Source organism: Somniosus microcephalus, chromosome 23, assembly GCF_052327205.1.
Source record: "Somniosus microcephalus isolate GS21.2 chromosome 23, FLI_Smic_1.0, whole genome shotgun sequence".
Taxonomy (NCBI): Eukaryota; Metazoa; Chordata; class Chondrichthyes; order Squaliformes; family Somniosidae; genus Somniosus; species Somniosus microcephalus.
The window spans coordinates 6180937-6203504 of NC_141009.1; the positions used below are offsets into that span (position 1 = coordinate 6180937).

A 22568-nucleotide genomic window follows, 5' to 3' on the forward strand; every position below is an offset into this window, starting at 1 on the left:
AAACCGTTAAGTCCCTCTTCAGATACTGACTGGGTGGTCCCAGTTTCGGGAGAGGGGTCTCCGGTCTGAGTGCCTGCTTGTCCACTGTGCGCTCACTGTTGGTGGAACGAGGCCATGAACATTGGCCGGGGCATTGCATTGTGTCTAGTTACTGCTGCCGTGAGCAATATACCTTCAGGATGCCCCTCAGCTACCTGGCTGTTGTATCACTTTTACTCCATCTTTCTTCCTGATTTCTTTGTTTCTGTTTCAGTTGATTGTTTTTAATCTTTGGGTTTTTTTGGGGGTGGGGGGAAAGTGCATGTGAAACTTGAATGAAGGGGCAGGTGGCTGTTTTTACTGTACATAACACAGCTCAATCAAGTCTGAGTTCAAACAGCCCCTACACCTGCACCATGTAAAAGCCCCCCTGCATGCACATACCATAGAAAAATAGGAGCAGGAGTAGGCCATTCGGCCCTTCGAGCCTGCTCCGCCATTCAATGAGATCATGGCTGATCCTCTATCTCAATACCATATTCCTGCTCTCTCCCTGTGGCTCAGTTGGTAGCACCCTCGCCTCTGAGTCAGAAGGTTGTGGGTTCGAGTGCCCACTCCAAGGATTTGAGTACATAAAGCTAGGCTGACACTCCAGTGCAGTGCTGAGGGAGGTGCTGCACTGGCGGATGTGCCATCTTTCGGATGAGACATTAAACCGAGGCCCCGTCTGCTCTCTCAGGTGGATGTAAAAGATCCCACGGCACTATTTCAAAGAAGAGTTCTCCCCGGTGTCCTGGCCAATATTTATCCCTTAACCAACATAACAAAAACAGATTATCTGTTCATTATCACATTGCTGTTTGTGGGACCTTGCTGTGCGCAAATTGGCTGCTGCGTTTCCCACATTACAACAGTGACTCCACTTCAAAAGTACTTCATTGGCTGTAAAGCGCTTTGAGACGTCCGGTGGTCGTGAAAGGCGCTATATAAATGCAAGTCTTCCTTTCTTACCTATACAAATACACGTGGCAGACATACACTTAAAAAACAGAGACAAAGCAGAATTAGATTTTAGTTGTTTTGAAAGCCACTGAGTGAATTTTTACTTATTGGTAATTATTGTATGAACTGAAAAGAAAATCTTTGTAGTTTTACATTGTTAAAGAGATGTTGGAACTTTACCCGTGTCTGTGTTGACTTTCCTTGAATCGCGTGTTTGACAGAATATGGCCATCGAGCAAGAGCTCAGTGGGTCGGACTCTCTTGCCTCCCAAGGTCGTGGGTTCAAGCCCCTACTCCAAAGACTTGAGCACATAATCCAGGCCGACACTCCCAGTGCAGTGTTGAGGGAGTGCTGGACTGTTGGAGGTGCTGTCTTTTGGATGAGACGTTAAACCGAGGCCCCGTCTGCCCTCTCAAGTGAACTTAAAAATATCCCACGGCGACTATTTTTAAAGAAGAGTCCCGGCCAATATTTATCCCTCACCCAACACCAGCAGAAATAGTGAAACATAGAAACATAGAAGATAGGAGCAGGAGTAGGCCATTCGGCCCCTCGAGCCTGCTCCGCCATTCAATGAGATCATGGCTGATCATCCAAATGCCTTCTCCCCATATCCCTTGATCCCTTTAGCCTTAAGAAATATATCTAACTCCTTCTTGAATATATTTAATGAATTGGCCTCAACTGCCCTGTGTGGCAGAGAATTCCACAGGTTCACCACTCTCTGGGTGAAGAAATTCCTCATCTCTGTCCTAAATGGCTTACCCCTTATCCTTAAACTGTGACCCCTGGTTCTGGACTCCCCGGCCATCGGGAACATCCAGTCATTCATTCATTTGCTGTTTGTGGGATCTTGCTGTACGCAATTTGGCTGCTGGGTTTCCTACATTACAGCAGTAGATACACTTCAAAATTACTTCATTGGCTGTGAAATGCTTTCCTTGAGATGGTGAAAGTCCTTTCTTTCATTGGTGTAGGCTGGGGATCTGCCCATCACCCCCTCTGTCCTCAACCAGAGTTTGGTTGTTTAACCAAAGAGGGGTAAAATAATTTGACGATGAGAATCACCGAGATTGCAGCAAAAGTCAGTACTTCATAGTCCCAGTGTCCTGCCTCCTTCAATCAACAGCACCAAAAGCCGACTGGCTATTCAACAACAACTTGCATTTATATAGTGCCTGCAATGTAATAAAATGTTCCAAGGCGTTTCACAGGAGCGTAATCGAACAAAAATGTGACACCGAGACATTAGGACAGGTGACCAAACGCTTGGTCAAAGAGGTAAGTTTTAAGCAGAGTCTTAAAGGAGGAGAGAGAGGTGGAGAGATTTAGAGAGGGAATTCCGAGCTTAGGGCCCAGACAGCTGACGGCACGGCCGTGAATGGTGGGGCGAAGGAAGTGGGGAATGCACAAGAGGCCTGAATTGGAGGAAACACTGTGATCTCGGAGGATTGTACGGCTAGAGGAGGTTACACAGCTAGGGAGGGGCGAGCCCATGGGATTTGAACATTAGGATGAGAATTTTAAAATCGGGGAGTTGCCGGACCGGGAGCCAATGTAGGTCAGTGAGCACAGTGGGTGATGGGTGAACGGGACATAGTACGAGTTAGGTTACGAGCTGTAGAGTTCTGGATGAGCTCAAGTTTATGGAGGGTGGAAGATGGGAGGCCGGCCAGGTGAGCATTGGAATAGTCGAGTCTGATGGTAACAAAGACACAGGATGAGGGTTTCAGCAGCAGATGGGCTGAGGCCACTAGAGGGCGTGAGAGCAACTTCCATCATCTGTGCCCAGCCAATGACCAGTGTCATGTGATCGAAGGCCATGTGATCAAATGTCACATGATCAAATCTCCAGGAATATATTAAACCTGGGTTGGCAACCCTACTGCTCAGGGAGATATTTAAAGCAACAATTTGGTGCCAGACCAATGAGAAGCAGAGGGACCCTGGTGTTGGAACTCGGCAGTCAATTTTTAGTTATCACCTGGAGCATTTCCTGATAGCTGAGTCCAATCCCACTCTGCTCCACACACTATAATATCCCACCCAGTCTAATCCCACTCTCCTCCCTCCCCACACACAATATCCCACCCAGTCTAATCCCACTCTGCTCCTCGCTCCCCACACACAATATCCCACCGGCTAATCCCACTCTCCTCGCTCCCCACACACTATAATATCCCACCCAGTCTAATCCCACTCTGCTTCTCGCTCCCCACACACTATAATATCCCACCGGCTAATCCCACTCTCCTCGCTCCCCACACACTATAATATCCCACCCAGTCTAATCCCACTCTGCTCCTCCCTCCCCACACACTATAATATCCCACCGGCTAATCCCACTCTCCTCGCTCCCCACACACTATAATATCCCACCCAGTCTAATCCCACTCTGCTTCTCGCTCCCCACACACTATAATATCCCACCGGCTAATCCCACTCTGCTCCTCCCTCCCCACACACTATAATATCCCACCCAGTCTAATCCCACTCTGCTCCTCGCTCCCCACACACTATAATATCCCACCCAGTCTAATCCCACTCTGCTCCTCCCTCCCTACACACTATAATATCCCACCCTGTCTAATCCCATTCTCCTTGCTCCCCACACACTATAATATCCCACCCAGTCTAATCCCACTCTCCTCACTCCCCACACCCTTTAATATCCCACCCAGTCTAATCCCACTCTCCTGCTCACTTCCCATACCCATTAATATCCTACCCAGTCTAATCCCATTCTTCTGCTCACTTCCTATACTGTTTAATAACCCACCCAGTCTAATCCCATTCTCCTGCACGCTCCCCATATAGGTAAGTGTGAGGTGGCTCATTTTGGTAGGTGGAATAAGAAGGCTACATACTCCTTGGAAAGTAAGAGTTTAAATGGGTAGAGGAGCAAAGAGATTAGTGGTCTCCTCTACATTGGGGAGACCAAATGCAGATTGGGTGACCGCGTTGCGGAACACCTCCGTTCAGTCCGTAAGGGGGACCTCAAGCTCCCGGTGGCCTGTCACTTTAATTCTCTGCTCCATTCCCCATTCCCACTCAGACCTCACCGTCCTCGGCCTCTTGCACTGGCCCACGGAAGCTCAGCGTAAGCTCGAGGAACAGCACCTCATCTTTCGATTAGGCACTCTACAGCCCTCTGGACTCAATTTCAGATCATAACCTCAGCCCCTATTTTTCTTCTTCCCTCCCACATGGCAGCTGTCCTTCATTCTGCCAGCGCAATTCACACCCCATCTAGAGCCATCCTTTGTATTGCATCTTGACCGAACAGTAATGAATAGAGGAGACGGAATGTACCTTTTACTATTTACTGAGTAAATGGGTGGACATTACAGCACATTGTCTGCATGGCAGAACCTGAAACTGAAAGTGAAAGACAAAGTAAAACCGAGCCCCCCAGCACCCCCTTCAGGTAACACCCGGGAACTGGGACAAATTTAATTGAAGCAAAACTCAAAACACAACACTCCTTTCCCCCAGATAAAACCCCTTAGTCCTCCAGGCATCTGGGACGGAATCTAACCCGACTTGAGCGCCGCTGGACAGGCATAGTCGGGGTGCCACTGCTAGCCGCAGGAAAACCTTCCTCCGTGGCTGATGACTCCGTGACACCTTCTGTCGATGTGGCTTCCGTCGTTGTTGCAGGAAGCAGGCCGTCACTGCCTGGCAGAGGTGGCGGAGACAATGGCCTAGCCTGTGACGTCTCTGTTACTCTCACCGGAGTACGACCCCATAGCTGGTCTACGTGGCGTCTGTGTAGCTGGCCATCAGGTGTACGGACGCTGTACGACAGGGGACCCGTGTCCTCCTGCATAGCAACGGGCAAACACAGTCTCTGACGGCTCGAACTGCCTGGCGGTGCCCTGGTGCTTCTTAGCCAGCTCCTCTTGCTTTGTGTGCATCTCATCCCTGTAGTCCGGGTGTAGCCGGTCCAGTGCAGTCGCCAGCCGGCGACCCATCAGCATCTCGGCAGGACTCTTCCCCGTTGCTGAGTTTGGTGTGGTATGCTGTGATAACAGGAACCTGGCCAATCTGGTTTGCCAGTCCCCCACCGATATCCTCACCAGTGCCTCTTTTGTGGTTTGTACCATCCTCTCTGCCTGCCCGTTAGAGGAGGGGTGATAGGGCGCTGTGGTCACGTGGCGGATCCAGTTTCTGCCTGCAAAAGCCTTGAACTCCGCTGACGTGAAGGCTGCTCCATTGTCCGAAACCAGCACGTCGGGGACCCCATGTGTGGCAAACAGCAAACGCAATGCGTTGATCACTGCACTGGATGTCATGGAGCTCATGATAGCCACCTCCAGCCATTTCGAATGAGAATCCACCACTATCAAAAAGACCTTCCCCTGAAATGGCCCTGCAAAGTCAATGTGGAGTCTTGACCATTTACGAGTGGTCCACTCCCAGGGGTGAAGGGGAACCTTGGATGGGCTATGGCGAGTCAGCTGACATGTCTCACAGCTCTTTACCACCTCCTCCATGTCTCGGTCCAACCCCGGCCACCAGACGTAGCTTCTCACCAACGCCTTCATGTGCACAATCCCAGGGTGTGAGTCATGCAGCATTTTCAGCACCTCCTCTCTTGCGGCGGCAGGAACCACCACACGGCTTCCCCAGAGCACGCAGTTCTTGTGTGCAGACATTTCATGGTGCCTCTGAACGAAGGGCTTGAAATGCTCCTCCTGGACCTCGGAGGGCCAGCCATGCAGCAGCCAGCGTAGCACCCGTGATAAGACTGGATCTTTCTGTGTGAGGCTGCCAATCCGCTAGGCATGGAGTGGGGCCTCCGGGAGCTCCTCCAGTAGCAGCACCTCCGGGGGTGGTGGCGTCTCAGCCATTGGCCGGTTCAAAGGCAAGCGACTCAGAGCATCAGCATTAGCCAGCATCTTCCCAGGCCTGTAGCAAAGTTCATAACTGTAGGCCCCCAACATCAGACTCCACCGAAGCATACGCGGTGATATGATCTGGGGCATGGGCTTGGAGTGATGCAGGAGCCCCAAGAGTGGCTTGTGGTCTGTGTAGATGACGAACTGTCTCCCTAACAGGTACTGGCTGAACTTCTTTACCCCAAATATGATGGCTAGGGCCTCCTTGTCAATCTGGGCGTAATTATGTTCTGTTGTTGAGAGTGTTCTTGAGGCAAAACTGATAGGCACTTCCCGGCCATCTGGCTCTATGTGACCCAACAGAGCTCCCAGCCCGTATGGTGAGGCATCACACACCAACACCAATGGCTTGTTTTCATCATAGTGTGCCAGAACCTTATCTGCTTGTAGCAGTTCCTTTGCCTGTCTGTAGGCTGTTTCATGAGCTGAGGTCCAGTTCCACACTGTTGCTTGGTCTAACAGCCTGTGCAGTGGCTCTAAGATTGTGGCTTTGCCCTTGAGAAAACAACTGTAGAAGTTTAACAGTCTGAGGAATGCCTGCAGTTCGGTCTTGTTCTTGGGGGTGGGAACGCTCCTGATAGCCTCCACCTTCTCCGTAGTCGGATGCACACCGTCTTTGTCCACTCGGAATCCCAGGAACTCCACCCCATTGGCAGCGAACACACATTTCTCCTTCTGAAGGCGTAGTCCTACCTCAGCCAGCCGGCGTAGTACTTCCTGCAGCCGCTCATCATGGGCTTCCTGTGTCTTGCCTGTAATCAGTATGTCATCCAAGTAAGGCTGAACTCCCAGAACACCAGCCAACAGGGTGTCCATGAACCTCTGAAAGATTGCCACAGCCGTAGACACCCGAAACTGCAGCCTTGTGGCTCGGAAAAGTCCTCTGTGGGTGTTGATTGTCAACAGCTCGGCTGACTCTTCATCCAGGACCAGTTGCTGGTATGCTTGCTTGAGATCCAGCTTGGTGAACAGAGTGCCCCCAGCCAGTGTTGAAAACAGCTCTGTAACTGTTGGTAAGGGATACACATCTGGTAACACAGCAGTATTAACCGTACATCTGTAATCTCCACAGATGCGCAGGCCCCCATCCTTCTTTGCAATGGGCACGATAGGGGTGGCCCAACGGGAGTTCTTCACTGGCAAGAGAACCCCTTGGTTCACCAGCTTATCCAGGGCCTCATCCACCTTCTTGCGCAATGCAAAAGGAACTGGTCGCGCCTTGAAGAACTTAGGCGCTACCCCTGGGTCCACTTCGATTGAGACTGGCGGCCCCCGACAGGCCCCGAACTCACCAAAAACCTCTTCATAGTTCTCCAACATAGGCATTATGGGCTGTCGCTGTACCGTGTGTACTCCTGTCACTTCAATACCGAGGGGCTCAAACCAATCTCTGCCCAGCAGGCTTGTGCCCTGCCCCACCACCACATAAATTGGAAGTGTGTCCTTGACTGCCTGATACTTAACTTCCACATGAATCATACCCAACACCTGGAGTTGAGCTTGGGACCACTGCCGTAGCACGCCACTGACCTGAGCCATCGCCGGGGGTTCACTTGGCCACAGCCTATTGTAAGTCTCTTCACTTATCAACGAACACGCTGAGCCTGAATCCACCTCCATTCAGAGTGGTGCCCCATTCATGATCACATTTGCCGTGTATCCCCACCGTCTGTGGGGTAGCTGCTCAGCTTCCGTGGTATACACTGTGTACTCATCGTTGTCCTCCAGTGTCAGGGTGTGTGTCTGCGATGCTTGTGTTGGCTCTGCTGCAGCAGCCTGAGCTTTCTTCATGCAGACACGAGCTATGTGTCCTCTTTTCTTACAGAAATGACATACCGCTGACACAAATTTGCATGTAGTGGAACCATGGAGAGCCCCACAGCGGACACATTTTCTTCCTGTCTCTTTAGTTGCCTCCATGTCTCTCGCAGCAGCAGCTGCGTGTGTAGTCTTGTGCACCTCCTCGGTGGCCTGAGATGGTGCTGCCTCTGTACGGAGCATACGTGTGTTCATCAATGCAGCCTCTGCTGCTAAAGCCTTCTCCTCGGCCAGTCGGAACGTCAGGGCCTTCTCCGCTAACAGCTGTCGCTGCAATGCCGAGTCCAGCACTCCACACACAATCCGATCACGGAGCATATTGTCTAAATGGTCACCAAAATTACAATGTAATGAGCGTTTCCTCAACTCAGCAATGTAACTTGAAATAGATTGTCCAGGCTGTTGTTTACAATTGTGAAAATGGAAACGCTGCACAATCTCAGGGTTTTGGGTTAAAATGTTTCTGCAGCTTCTCAATCAAATCAGCATAATCCACCTCACTAGGTTTACGAGGAGCCACCAATGAACTCAGGACGGAGTAAGTAGCAGCTCCGCATACACTTAGCAACACTGAGCACTTCTTCTCTTTGTCAATATTATTGGCCTCAAAGAAACACCCCAGTCTTTCTGCGTATTCCTCCCATGAACTGTCCTTATCCCCAGAGAACTCTTCAATATGTTCCAAGGTCGTCATAGTTTTAATGTGCACTGTCTCTTTAAGATCCACGGACTTTTTTCTGTTTTTTAAAAATTCTTTTTCTCCTCCGGCCAGAGTTACGGTAGCTACACTCACGGTAGTTGCCTGGCCCGCACAATACTCTGTCCGCCGTCTACGTTGCAGCTAGCCAACTATCAAAATGCCATTGATGTTGCTAGCTGAGTGGCCCACTCATCGCAATTTCCAATATCACGGCTGTAGGTTCGCATGTCTATCTCCGTCCTTCTAGAGAGTTCAACAGCCGCCTCATCGCCAGTATTGCATCTTGACCGAACAGTAATGAATAGAGGAGACGGAATGTACCTTTAACTATTTACTGAGTAAATGGGTGGACATTACAGCACATTGTCTGCATGGCAGAACCCGAAACTGAAAGTGAAAGACAAAGTAAAACCGAGCCCCCCAGCACCCCCTTCAGGTAACACCCGGGAACTGGGACAAACTTAATTGAAGCAAAACTCAAAACACAACACTTTGTTTCTTAACCTGTCCCATTACCACCTCCTCTCGCCTTGAATATCTCTTAATGTCTCTCAATCTCTCCTGCCTTCTATCCTATCACTGACCTTCCCTTTTGTTCTTTCATCCCCTCCCCCTTTTCCCAGCCCCTAAACCTGTTCCATTTCCTGCTTTTTTCCAGTTCTAACGAAAGGTCATCGACCTGAAACGTTGACTCTGTTTCTCTCTCCACGGATGCTGCCCTGGCCTGCTGAGTTTTTCCAATGTTTTCTGTTGTTATTAAAGAGATTAGGGGTACAGCTTCACAAGTCATTAAGACTAGCAATGCAGGTTAACTAGGCCATAAAAAATGCAAACGAAGCACTGGGGTTCATTTCTAGTGGGACAGAATTGAAAAGCAGACAAGTTATGTTAAACTTGTATTGAACCTTGGTTAGACCACACTTGGAGTCACTGTGCACAGTTCTGGTCTCCATCTTACAAAAATGGTATCGAGGCACTGGAGAAAGTTCAAATTTTTTTTACAAGGATGATACCAGAACTGAGAGATTATAACTATCAGGAAAGACTGAACAGGCTGGGGCTCTTTTCTCTAGAAGAGAGAAGGCTGAGGGTTGACCTGATAGAGGTCTTTAAAATTATGAAAGGGTTTGATAGGGTAGACGTAGAGAAGATGTTTCCACTTATGGGGGAGACTTGAATTAGGGGCCATAAATATAAGACAGTTACTAATAAATCCAATGAGGAATTCAGGAGAAACTTCTTTACCCAGAGAGTGGTGAGAATGTGGAACTTGCTACCACGGGGAGTGGTTGAGGCGAATAGCAGAGATACATTTAAGGGGAAGCTGGATAAGTTCATGAGGGAGAAAGGAATAGGTTGTGCTGATGGGGTGAGATGAAGTAGGGTGGGAGGAGGCTCGTGTGGAACATTAACACCGGCACGGACCTATTGAGCCGAATGGCCTGTTTCTATGCTGTAAATTCTATGTAATTCTATGTAAGGGTATTAAGGGATATGGAGCAAAGGCAGATAAATGGAGTTAAGATACAGATCAGCCATGATCTAAAAGAATGGCGGAACAGGCTCGAGGGGCTGAATGACCTCCTTCCATTCCTATGATACACTCCATGCTCAATACCCTGCTCACTATCTAGATAAGCACATGAGAGAAGGAAAGAGAAGAACATTGAATGTGTTGCCGGGCAGCAGCCCTTCTGAGGAGATGCGATTGATAAAATGCACAGAATATCTAGCATTTACAGCGCAGAAGCAGGCTCTTCGGCCCAACTGGTCCGTGCCGGTGTTTCTGCTCCACACGAGCCTCCTCCTGTAATGATCAGTAACATGTCATTCTAGAATGGTACACTAGGTGGAGCTGTATGTTTAATAGTGGGCTACCCACAAGGCAGTAGTCAAGATGGATGCCTGTACACTAGTCCACATGGCTGAATAAATGACTAGCTCAAGCTAGCTGTTCATAATAAAAACGTCTATTTATTTATGAACATAACATGGTACCAGGTTTGGTAAAATCTGCTGAATATTGTGAAACGCGACATGGCGAATTTGAAGCCACCGGAGGGTTTGAAACTCATGGGGAATGTCGACTGCAATTGGCGGACTTTTAAACAACAATTCAAACTCTACATTGCCGCCATCGGGTTCAGTACGATGCCAGACGCAAGGAAAATAGCGTTACTGCTCACGGTTGCAGGCCCGCAGGCGATAGAGGTATTTAATATGTTTGTATTTGATCAAGAGGAGGACAGAGAAAAAATGGACGATGTGCTAAAGAAGTTTGATACACATTGTTCTCCCAAAAAGAACGAGACCTATGAGAGGTACGTGTTCCGTTCACGGACACAGCAGCAAAATGAGACTTTTGATAGCTTTGTGACCGATCTGAAACTGAAAGCACAGACATGTAATTTCTCTGAACTGAAATCATCCATGATTCGTGACCAGATTGTGTTTGGTATACATGATAAAAAGGTCAGGGAACGTTTGTTGAGAGAAACCGAACTAACATTGGAGGATGCTGTGAAAATATGCCATGCCAGTGAGCTAGCTCAACAGCACGCAAAGACTTTCAGTGAAATTAATAATAATGCGACTGGAATGAGTGACTGTGCTGCTGTCGGTGCTGTGTCCTACAAGGGGAAGAAACATGGGCAGAACAGAAATGCAAAGCAATCGGAGGATGGAACTTTTAATTGTAAACGCTGTGGTTACCAGCACCTGTCAAGACAATGCCCAGCGTTTGGGAAAATGTGCACAAAATGTAATGGAAAGAATCACTTTGCCAAACAATGCTTTTCAAAAGTAAAAACAAAGAAAGGGCAACAAGTCAATGTGATTGAGGACACTGATTTAAGTGAGACATTTTTTGTAGGAATGGTGTCATGTGACAATATAGAAAAGGATACAGAAAATGTGCAGCCCTCAGGAATGGACAATGCTGAACATAAATTTAATGCAGTAAAAGAGGACAAATGGATGATGCCACTGCAGGTAAATGGAGCATTAGTTACATTGAAACTAGACACTGGGGCAAAAGCAAACTTAATCAGTATGAGTGACATTAAAAATATGAAAGAAAAGCCCAAAATTCAGAAAAAGTCAGTACTACTGAAGAACTATAATGGACAGAAAATAGATAGCTTAGGTGTATGCACACTTAAAGTGATAGTCAAAGACAAAGTGCATCATCTCATGTTTTCTGTTGTGGCTGAAGGACTTGATTCACTACTAGGTGACAAAGCTTGTGAGGACTTAGAACTGGTCAAGAGGGTCTACCGTATAAACTGTGCCATAAGCAGACCAGATGACTCGGTGGATTCTGTAGTGAGTAATTTCCAGGATGTGTTCAAAGGATTTGGAGTTCTACCATTCACTTACAAGATCCAGCTAAAGGAGAATGCTCAGCCAGTGGTACATGCTCCACGGAGAGTTCCAGCACCCCTGCGTGACCGGCTCAAGAAAGAACTGGACAGAATGACTACACTAGGAGTCATCAGGAAAGTCGAAGAGCCAACAGACTGGGTTAACTCCATGGTATGTGTAAAGAAAAAGAACAATGATCTAAGAGTATGCATGGATCCAAAGGACTTAAATGCAAATATAAAACGTGAACACTACCAGATTCCCAAGCGAGAAGAAATCACCAGTGAAATGTCAGGTGCCAGATACTTCACAAAGCTCGATGCCTCACAAGGATTTTGGCAACTAAAACTGGATGAAGAGAGCACCAAATACTGTACCTTCAACACACCATTTGGCAGGTATTGTTTCCTCAGAATGCCTTTCGGGATAATATCTGCATCTGAAATCTTTCATAGAGCGATGGAATACATAATTGAAGGTCTGGAAGGAGTTCGGGTCTATGTTGATGACATCATCATCTGGGGCTCTACACTGAAAGAATACAATGAGAGACTGACTAAAGTGCTACAGAGCATACGCCGGAATGGACCGAAGCTCAACAAAGCCAAGTGTCAGTTTGGCGTCCAGGAAGTCACTTTCCTAGGAGATAATCTATCTGGTAAAGGAATAGAGCCAGATATGGAAAAAGTAAACGCCATACTCAACATGCCCCGACCCACTGACAAAAAAGGAGCGCTACGCATCATGGGGATGATAAACTTCATTGGAAAGTTCATTCCTAACTTGTCAGCCAAGACAGCCTGTCTGCGAGACCTGCTACATAAAACAAATGAGTTTGCATGGACAGGAAGACATGAACAAGAGTGGATGAACCTCAAAACAGTGCTGACAACCACACCTGTACTCACCTTCTTTGACCCAACAAAGAGAATCAAAGTGTCAACAGATGCATCAAAAGATGGCCTAGGCACGGTCTTGCTACAAGCAGAGGGTGAAGATTGGAAGCCTGTTGCCTATGCCTCCAGGTCTATGACTGATTCTGAGTGTCGATACGCCCAGATTGAAAAGGAATGTCTAGGCTTGGTAGTTGGACTAGAAAAGTTCCATGGCTACATATATGGACTTCCCACCTTCACAGTTGAGACAGACCACTGCCCACTGGTTGCCATCATAAAAAAAAATCCGAATGAGATGTCTCCAAGGATTCAACGACTCATGATGAAGCTGCAAAGATATGACTTTGAACTGATCTACACACCAGGCAAATACATAGTGTTAGCAGATGCACTATCCCGAGCACCCACAATGAGTCATGTGAGCTCTACTGAGGAAGACGTGGATGTTCATGTGAGTATGGTCACTGCTGCGCTGCCTGTGTCAGACACAAAATCAAAGCAAATAGCAGAAGAAACAGTAAAAGATACAGTGTTACAAACAGTAATAGAGAACATTCATTATGGTTGGCCAAAAGGTTCCTGTCCAAAGTACTATCACATCAGGTCAGAGTTAAGTGTCGCAAGTGGACTATTACTAAAACAGAACAGAATAGTCATTCCACAGGCTCTACATCAAGACATGCTCAAAAGGATTCATGAGGGACACCTCGGAATTGAAAAATGCAAAAGGAGAGCAAGAGACACTGTTTATTGGCCTGGCATAAATAAGGACATTGAGAACATGATAGGCATATGTGAGACATGTCAGAAACACCAAAACAAACAAGCTAAGGAACCAATGATAGTAGCTGACTTACCAACAGCACCATGGCAAAAGATTGGTATGGACCTCTTTCATTTGAATGGTAAAGACTATCTAATAGTGATTGACTACTATTCTAACTATCCTGAGATGGCGCTGCTCTCAAGCACATCAGCAAGCAGTGTCATAATGCATGTTAAATCCATCTTCGCCAGACATGGAATTCCCAGGATTGCCGTTAGCGACAATGGTCCGTGCTTCAACTGTAAGGAGTGGCAACAGTTTGCAGCACATTATGACTTTCAACACCTCACATCCAGTCCTCTGTATGCTCAGTCGAATGGTAAGGCAGAGAAAGGTGTTCAAGTTCTCAAACAGCTACTGAAGAAAGCAACAGAAAGCAAGTCTGATCCTTATCTCGCCCTGCTGAGCTACCGAGCCTCCCCTTTAGACTGTGGTTCTTCACCTGCTGAACTCCTAATGGGTCGCAAGTTGTGCACCACGCTACCCTGCTGTGCAAAAGAAAAGCAGAGTAAGGAACTGAGACAGAGACTTCAACTGTTAAAGCTGAAACAGAAATCACACTATGACAAGTCATCCAACAAGGGATGATGTTGTCAGGATTGAGGATCCAGATGCATGGAACAGGAAAGCTACAGTTCTTGAGGAAGTAGGACCAAGGTCATACACTGTTAGAACTGAGGAAGGACAGATTCTCAGGAGGAACCGCCGTTCCCTCCTGAAAACACAAGAAACTATCCAAGAGCAAATCGATGACAATGCCGCAACTGAATCTTGTCACTCACCACCAGAACAATCTAACACAAACACACATACAGGCTCTCATGAAAACACATCAGACCTACCTGTGCTGAGAAGATCCACACGTGAAGTAAAAAAGCCTGATAGACTTAATCTTTGAGTATAAAGAAAACTATAATAAAAGAATGAAAAGCTTAGAGTTCATAAAGTAAAGCTTTGAAAATGTGTTGACTGTTGTGAAGATGTTTATGTCGTTATGATTGATTGATATTGATTTTGTTTAACCTCTAAGGAAGGGGGATGTAATGATCAGTAACATGTCATTCTAGAATGGTACACTAGGTGGAGCTGTATGTTTAGTAGTGGGCTACCCACAAGGCAGTAGTCAAGATGGATGCCTGTACACTAGTCCACATGGCTGAATAAATGACTAGCTCAACTAGCTGTTCATAATGAAAACGTCTATTTATTTATGAACATAACACCTCCTACCCCTCGTCATCTCACTCTATCAGCATATCCTTCTATTCCTTTCTCCCTCATGTGCTTATCTAGCTTTGAGTAATTTCTTCACTCAGAGGGTTGTGAATCTTTGGAATTCTCTACTCCAGAGGGCTGTGGAGGCTCAGTCGTTGAGTATATTCAAGGCTGAGATCGATAGATTTTTGGACACTAAGGGAATCAAGGGATATGGGGGTCGGGTGGGAAAGTGGAGTTGAGGTCGAAGCTCAGCCATGATCTTATTGAATGGCGGAGCAGGCTTGAGGGGCCGAATGGCCGACTCCTGCTCCTATTTCTTATGTTCTTATGTTTGCCTTAAATGTATCTATGCTATTCGCTTCAACCACTCCATGTGGTAGATGAAGTCATCTATACCCATCCTACTTACTGTCCCAATCTGTGAGTCTGTTCTTCGCCCATTAACACAGCCCCTTGCCGGAGTGTATACTAACACCAAGGAATCCATTTTTTAGCGTGGGTTCTGAATTTTGTTTTCATCCTCAATCCAAACTGCAGTGGACACATTTCAATCCGGCTCAGTTGAATCCAGTCCGGCTTTTCTCTAACACCAAACTGAGGATGAATTCTTCACATTCCTCTAGAAGACTCAACTTGTATAAAAGGCTGGAGAACAACTTAGAGAGAAACAAAAGGACATTTTAACTACCCTCCCGCCCCACCACCACCACCCTTCTCCATCAGAGGAAATAAACCCCCACCAGGTGAGTGCGGTCAGGGTAACAGTTATTTACCTGCTGCTGTTGAAGTTTTCTGTCTGAGAAACAAATGGGAAAAGTTGGGACAAAGTTTGTTGTGGTGACTGAACTTTTTTTGCTCAGATTCCTGGGGCTCAAATCTCCAGAAAACTGACTCCAGCTGCCCCCCGAGGCCAGGACCCAGTATATCCTGCCCCCCTCCCCCACCCTCAGGACCCAGTGAATTCCCCCCCACCCCAAGTGACCTGGTGAATCCCTTTCTTCCACCCAAAAAAACCCCACTAATGTGAGCAGAGTGTGTAAATCCCATAGCCATTTATTTCTGAATATTGCCCAGAATATCTGGAACGCGCTGCCTGAAAGGGCGGTGGAAGCAGATTCAGTAGTAACTTTCAAAAGGGAATTGGAGCAATACTAGAAAAGGAAAAATTTGCAGGGCTAAGGGGAAAGAGAAGGGGAGTGAGACTAATTGGTTAGCTCTGTCAGAGAGCCGGCACAGGCATGATGGGCTGATTCACCTCCTTCTGAGCTGTGTGATTCCATGATTCTACACCCTAGAGTGAGCCTTAAACCCACGATCTGTAGCTGAGTCGACACCTGTCAATTGTGAGCAGGGCCAGCCCTACAGGTGGGCGACGTGGTCAGAGGGGTGCCGTGATCGAGAGGGACTGACATTAACGGCATCGACCACTGCGAAGAACTTGGCTCTCTCCAAAATCTGCTTCCAACAGACTGCAGTGCTCCTCAAGAAGAGCAAACTACAAATTTCAAGAGCAAGTTCCCAAACACATGGAGAGCACTCAGGATCCTGTTGACCGTGCCCGTATCGGTGGCGATGGATAGCACTCAGGATCCTGTTAACCGTGCCCGTATCGGTGGCGATGGATTGCACTCAGGATCCTGTTAACCGTGCCCGTATCGGTGGCGATGGATAGCATTCGGGATCCTGTTAACCGTGCCCGTATCGGTGGCGATGGATTACACTCAGGATCCTGTTAACCCTGCCTGTATCGGTGGCAATGGAGAGCACTCAGGATCCTGTTAACCGTGCCTGTATCAGTGAGCACTCAGGATCCTGTTAACCGTGCCCGTATCGGTGGCGATGGAGAGCACTCAGGATCCTGTTAACCGTGCCTGTATCAGTGAGCACTCAGGATCCTGTTAACCGTGCCCGTATCGGTGGCAAACAGCGAATAGAGCTTCTCAAAGTTGAAGCTCATAAAAACATATTTGCGATCGACCATGGGAGACGACAGGCTATCTTCGCTGGCCATCCGGTCTATCGAGAATGATATGGTGAACAAAGGTTTTTTATTTGTTATTGTTATTTATTCGTTTTAGTGTTTAATTTAATGATTAGTTTATTTGTCACTTAGCTATAATGTTATTTTTTATGACTTATATTGTTTATTATTTAAATTATAAAAAAACTTTTGAGATTACAGCTATATTTCTGAAACTTTCGCTAATACTACTACAGACTTAAACACAAAGAAAGGGTGGCAAGTTCGCCATTTTCCCCAAGGTCGGCCCTGATTGTGAGCCTCTGAAGCCCGTTGAATAAAGTTCAGCTCCTTTACTTTGTCCCGAGCCGAACCCCCGTTGCGAGTCGTCGCCATGTCACGGAGAGAAAGTCTGAAGACCGACGAAAACTTGGCTCTGATGAAAGATCTGGAGGATCGCCTGAGGGCTCAAGTCGACAAGTTGGAGCACCTGCGACTTTCCATCGCCGAGGTAACGCGCGTTTCATTCTCACGTTATTTATTTAACTCGCAATTTGCTACCATCCTGAGTTTAGGGACAGGTATCAGCCCCTTCCACAGAAATAAGTCCCTAAACTCAGGATGGTAGCAAATTGCGAGTTAAATAAATCTTCTTCTTAGGAAGTCATCCTCGGTTCTGAGGGACTGCCTAAGAAGATACCTGTGCAAGAGCATGAGTTTGTGCCTTGGATTCCTTACTGGGTGGGGAGAGGGTGTTAATTAAGATAAACATTGTGTCAGTACTTTTCTCCTAGATTTGGGCAGAGACGGTTGTACCTTGGTTACAATTTAGTGTCGGCCGTGGCTCAGTGGGTAGCACTCTCGCCTCCGAGTCAGAACGTCGTGGGTTCAAGTCTCATTCCAGAGACTTGAGCACATAATCTAGGTGGACACTCCAGTGCAGTACTGAGGGAACGCTGCACTGTCGGAGGTGCCGACTTTTGGATGAGATGTTAAACCGAGGCACCGTCTGCTCTCTCAGATGGATGTAAAAGATCCCACAACACTATTTCGAAGAAGAGCAGGGGAGTTCTCCCAGGTGTCCTGGCCAATATTTTTATCCCTCAACCAACATCACTGAAAACAGATTATCTGGTGTGGCGTGTGCTGACTCTTTGCATGCTTTCAAGAGGGAGCTTGACTGGGCCAGAGATCGCAACATACAGGAATTTTAAGTGGATTGTAGAATCATAGAATGACACTGCACAGGAGGCCATTCGGCCCATCGTGCCTGTGCCGGCTCTTTGAAAGAGCTCTCAAATTAGTCCCACTCTCCTACTCTTTCCCCATAGCCCTGCAAATTTTTCCTTTTCAAGTATTTATCTAATTCCCTTTTGAAAGTTATTATTGAATCTGCTTCCACCGCCCTTTCAGGCACATAACGTACCCATGATCCACGTGATCTCTTGGACTGGTTTCAGGGATCTTGCAGGGGGTGGGGGGGAGCGGTGTCAGAGAGGATTATCCAGAGTTTCTTTTTTCCCCCCTTACTGTCCCTGAGATTTTCTCTCCCAGGAGATTATAAGCTGCGGATGGGATGGTAGGGATGGGGTAGGACGTGTCTGGTCGTGCTGCTCCAGCTGTCGTGCGTGTCGGAGCAGGCTTGATGGAGCAGCTGGTCTTTTCCTGCCCGTCATTTCAGTATGTTTGACAGCGCTGTGCTGTGTGTTCCTGGGATCCAGGCTCTGTCACCCAGCAGCGAGATTGGCTTCGATTTTATACAGGACGCCAACGATGACCTGAAACTGTCGATTATGGACCACGGGGACTGGCTGGCGAGAATGAACGAGCGAATGGAGACGCTCCAGATGAACACGGCTGTGTTTGTGCAGGTGAGCGAGAGTTTGTAGTCGTGGTACAAATTTAAAAATATATAGATTGCTTCCCCCCCCACCCCCCGACAATGTTATGGCCCCTTTTACCACCAGCTAACTCAGCACAGATTTGTGGGGAGTTAACCTACACAACTTGCATTTATATAGCGCCTTTAATGTAGTAAGATGTCCCAAGGTGCTTTACAGGAGCGTTAATCAAATTTGACACCGAGCCACATAAGGAGATATTAGGACAGGTGACCAAAAGCTTGGTCAAAGGGGTGGCTTTTAAGGAGGGTCTTAAAGGTGGAGAGGCGGAGAGGTTTAGGGAGGAAATTCCAGAGCTGAGGGCCAAGACAGCTGAAGACACGGCCACCAATGGTGGAGCGAAGGAAATCGGGGATGCGCAAGAGGCCGGAATTGGAGGAGCGCAGAGATCTCGGAGGGTTGTAGGGCTGGAGGAGGTTACAGAGATAGGGAGGGGTGAGGCCATGGAGGGTTTTAAATACTCAAGATCCCGCTGGCCTCTCTGACTTGGCTACTCACTGATAAACTCAGAGTTTTTGAGTCATCTGCACGACACGCTATAAATTACTGTTAGAAATCCAGTGTGAAAGGTCCGTTCCACTGAGGCACAATTCGCCCCCTCCCTCTCCTCACCTCCAGATTGTACAGATCTACGATAGGCGGCATGCATTGTATTTTCTATTACAGAATTGTGTCTCCTGGTTGATAGAACCCCCAGATGTGTCTATAAATTCCAGTCAGCAAAGTTCACACTCATGCCCACCAGTTAGTGGAGATTTCAGTGTGTAAATCATGCACCATTTTTAGGCAGGGGTTAACACGATAAGTCGAGCAGCTAGAAATGTAGCCCACATACCTTCAGCACTTGTGTGTGAGCTCCACCAATCAGAATATCTACCCTTTGGATTTTAGATGATAAATATATAATGTATATGATGTGTGCATAATGTACATACAATGCATGTATGGTGTATGTATAATGTGGGTGCGTGTATAATGTACATGCGGTGCAAGTATAATTGTGTGCATGTACCTTGTATGTGGGATGTGTGTATAATATATAAATCTGTATATGATATACATATAATGTATATAATGTGTACAGCTCTAATGTTTGTATAATATGTGTGCTGTATGTATAGTGTATGATGTATGTATGGTGTAAGTATGCCTGTGCTTGTATCATGTATGCAATGTATGGATAATGTATATCCAATGTGTATAATGTATGTGATGTATATGGATAATGTAAGAGGTGTGTATAATGTACATACGATATATGTATAATGTATGAGTGTGTGTGCCTGTGTCTTTGTGTGCGCATGTGTGTCTGGTGTTTTTAATATAAAGCGTTGTCTTTCAGATGAACACAAAGCCCCGGATTTGGAATAACAAACAATCCAGCAAGCGCTATGGCCGCTGGCCGAAGTCCACGTACACAGACGACACGCGGTCGGAGGTGGGATGGTCCCCGGTGAGAACCCGGCGAAACAGCGATGCTGCGTCTGAGATGTCGTGCGCTTGGTAACAAACGGCCTGAGAGCCTCGAACCCCCCCCACTGCCCGTGATCAGATGTGGGGAGAAGGGGGGCGACTAACGACACATTGGCCTAGAAATTGGGTTGGGGCGCCAAAGTGGCGCAAAAGTCGCCTGAGCGCAGGATTTAGCGCAGTGATCGGAGTGATACCGATCGCCAGAAATTCAGTTTCAGTGCCCCTCGAGGGAGACGGGGCGAGGCTCGAGGCGCTCCACGTCCCTCTTAGGGCGCTGAAACTGATTATCGCAGCGCAACGTCCTGCAGCGCCACATGCTGCGGCACGGCACGCTGCGGTACTGCAGGCCTTCCTCCCACTGTTAAGGGGGAGGTGCCTGCAACAGCGCGATCCCCGCTCGCGAGTGCCGGCAAATGAGCCCGGCACCAAGGAGAAGTGCCGGGCTCTCGGGAAACAGCCGGCAATGCCGCGGGGGCGGCAGTTAGGAGGCCGGGGACGGAGGTGCTGGCAGGCGGCCGCCAAAAAAGCGGCCGCCCCGCACCTCCACCTTAACTTGTGCCGCTGCCGGCACAGTAAGGCCCCGTGAACCGGGCGCGGGTAGCGAGTGGCGCAACTGCAGCGTTCGCTACCAAATATCGCGAACGGGGCATGAATGGGGTGCTGCGCACACCGATGACGTCATCGGTGGCGGCGCAGCGCAAATGCCTAACGCCACCATTAGCGCCCCTACTGAATATCGCCGGAGACACAGCCAGTGGCGCTACAGCCACTGACTGCCTCTTTAGGCGCTAACAGGTGGCGCTACTCACCCAATTTCTCCCCCATTGAGTTTGGATGATCAGCCATGATCTCATTGAATGGCGGAGCAGGCTCAAGGGGCCGAATGGCCTACTCCTGCTCCTATCTTCTATGTTTGATTCCTGCTTGTGCGTCCCAACATTCCCAGTTTCCCAGATTCATTGCTCTAAACACAAGTGTCTCCAATTTGCACCAGACTCGATGATTCCAGCATCCATTCTCATTCTGTGTACAGACAAGAAAGGCTTCTCCGTCCCATTACACCTGCCAGCCATGGTCATTTGTTATGGTGTTGGCTGATTAAGAGGTCAGCTGTGGCTCAGTGGGTAGCGCTCTCGCTTCTGAGTCAGAAGGTCGTGGGTTCAAGTCCCCACTCCCGAGGCTTGAGCTCCCAATGCAGTGCTGAGGGAGCACCGCACTGTCGGAGGTGCCGTCTTTCAGAACAAACATCAAACCGAGGCCCCGACTGCTCTCTCGGGTGGATGTAAAAGATCCCGCGGCGCTATTTTGAAGAAGAGCTGGGGAGTTCTCCCCAGTGTCCTGGGCCAATATTTATCCCTCAATCAACATCTGGTCATTATCAAGATTATCTGGTCATTATGACATTGCTGTTTGTTGGAGCTTGCTGTGCGCAAATTGGCTGCCGCGTTTCCTACATTACAACAGTGACTACACTTCAAAAAGTACTTCATTGGCTGTAAAGCGATTTGTGACGTCCTGAGGTTGTGAAAGGCGCTATATAAATGCAAGTTCTTTCTTTCTCTCTGATTACCCCAATAATAATGACCGAAGACTACTTTTCACTGTTGCTGTGACAACAGCCCCAGATTTTATTACTGTTTCCAGTGGCAGGAGGGTCGGTAACCAGAGGACACAGGTTTAAAATAATTGGCAAAATAACCAGAGGGGAAAGGAGCGAGTTGTTGTGATCTGGAATGCGCTGCCTGAAAGGGCGGTGGAAGCAGATTCAATAGTCATTTTCAAAAGGGAATTGGATAAATACTTGAAAAGGAAAAATTTGCAGGGCTATGGGGAAAGGGCAGGGGGAGTGAGATTAATTGGAGAGCTCTTTCAAAGAGCCGGCACAGGCACAATGGGCCGAATGGCCTCCTTCTGTGCTGTCTGATTCTGCGATGAATCCTGAACACTAAGCTGTTATTGTCATATGATCCAAAGTAATTTCTCATTAATGTTTTCCACTTGCCGAGTTTTGCCACGATCGCTGCGGGATTTGCCAGGAGGGCATCTTGTGTTGTTTGAGCTGAAGTGAAGTGTTTTTGGGATGAAACAAATCCTGTTTGTCTGACAGAATATTTTGATGTTGAATAGCAATTTGCATCTTGCAACGGGAATAGAGGCATTTCGACCAAAAACAATACCGTGACCAAATATTTAAAATGCTGTTCCTTTTTAATATTTGTAAACTTTTGTATCTTGAATATATTTACAATGATAATGGGACAATACAGGTAAAGTGCTTTCAATTAAAGGTACGTTATGGTCGATGGACTAATATTTACGACTGTTAAAATAAAACGTTTTATACCGTCTTTGTTGTTCTTTTGAAATGCAACTAATATATCCATGTATATAGGCCCTGACATCCTGTTATCCATGTATATAGGCCCTGACATCCTGTTATCCGTGTACATAGGCCCTGAAATCCCGTTATCCGTGTATATAGGCCCTGACATCCCGTTATCAGTGTATATAGGCCCTGACATGCCGTTAT

General features: G+C 47.6%; 1 protein-coding gene across 2 annotated transcripts; it reads left to right on the top strand.

Annotated features, from left to right (window-relative positions):
- Positions 1-15095: 15095 nt before the first annotated feature.
- On the top strand, positions 15096-22386 carry LOC147101597 (uncharacterized). 2 transcript variants are annotated; one of them, XM_085965280.1, is made up of 4 exons: positions 15096-15447; positions 16887-17175; positions 18386-18535; positions 19908-22386. In XM_085965280.1, the coding sequence occupies exons 2-4, from the start codon at positions 17059-17061 to the stop codon at positions 20070-20072; spliced, it is 432 nt and encodes a 143-aa protein (XP_085821406.1). In that variant the 5' UTR covers positions 15096-15447; positions 16887-17058; the 3' UTR covers positions 20073-22386. The 2 variants fall into 2 exon arrangements, with proteins under 2 accessions (XP_085821406.1, XP_085821405.1); XM_085965279.1 differs by having other exon boundaries at positions 16922-17175.
- The last annotated feature ends 182 nt before the right edge of the window (positions 22387-22568 follow it).

Bases quoted from the DNA above. Each gene is read 5' to 3' on its own strand.
- LOC147101597 (XM_085965280.1), top strand. From the start codon at position 17,059: ATGTCACGGAGAGAAAGTCTGAAGACCGACGAAAACTTGGCTCTGATG. The intron at 17,176-18,385 runs GTAACGCGCGTT...CCTGGGATCCAG, and splicing joins TGCGACTTTCCATCGCCGAG to GCTCTGTCACCCAGCAGCGA. The intron at 18,536-19,907 runs GTGAGCGAGAGT...GTTGTCTTTCAG, and splicing joins ACACGGCTGTGTTTGTGCAG to ATGAACACAAAGCCCCGGAT.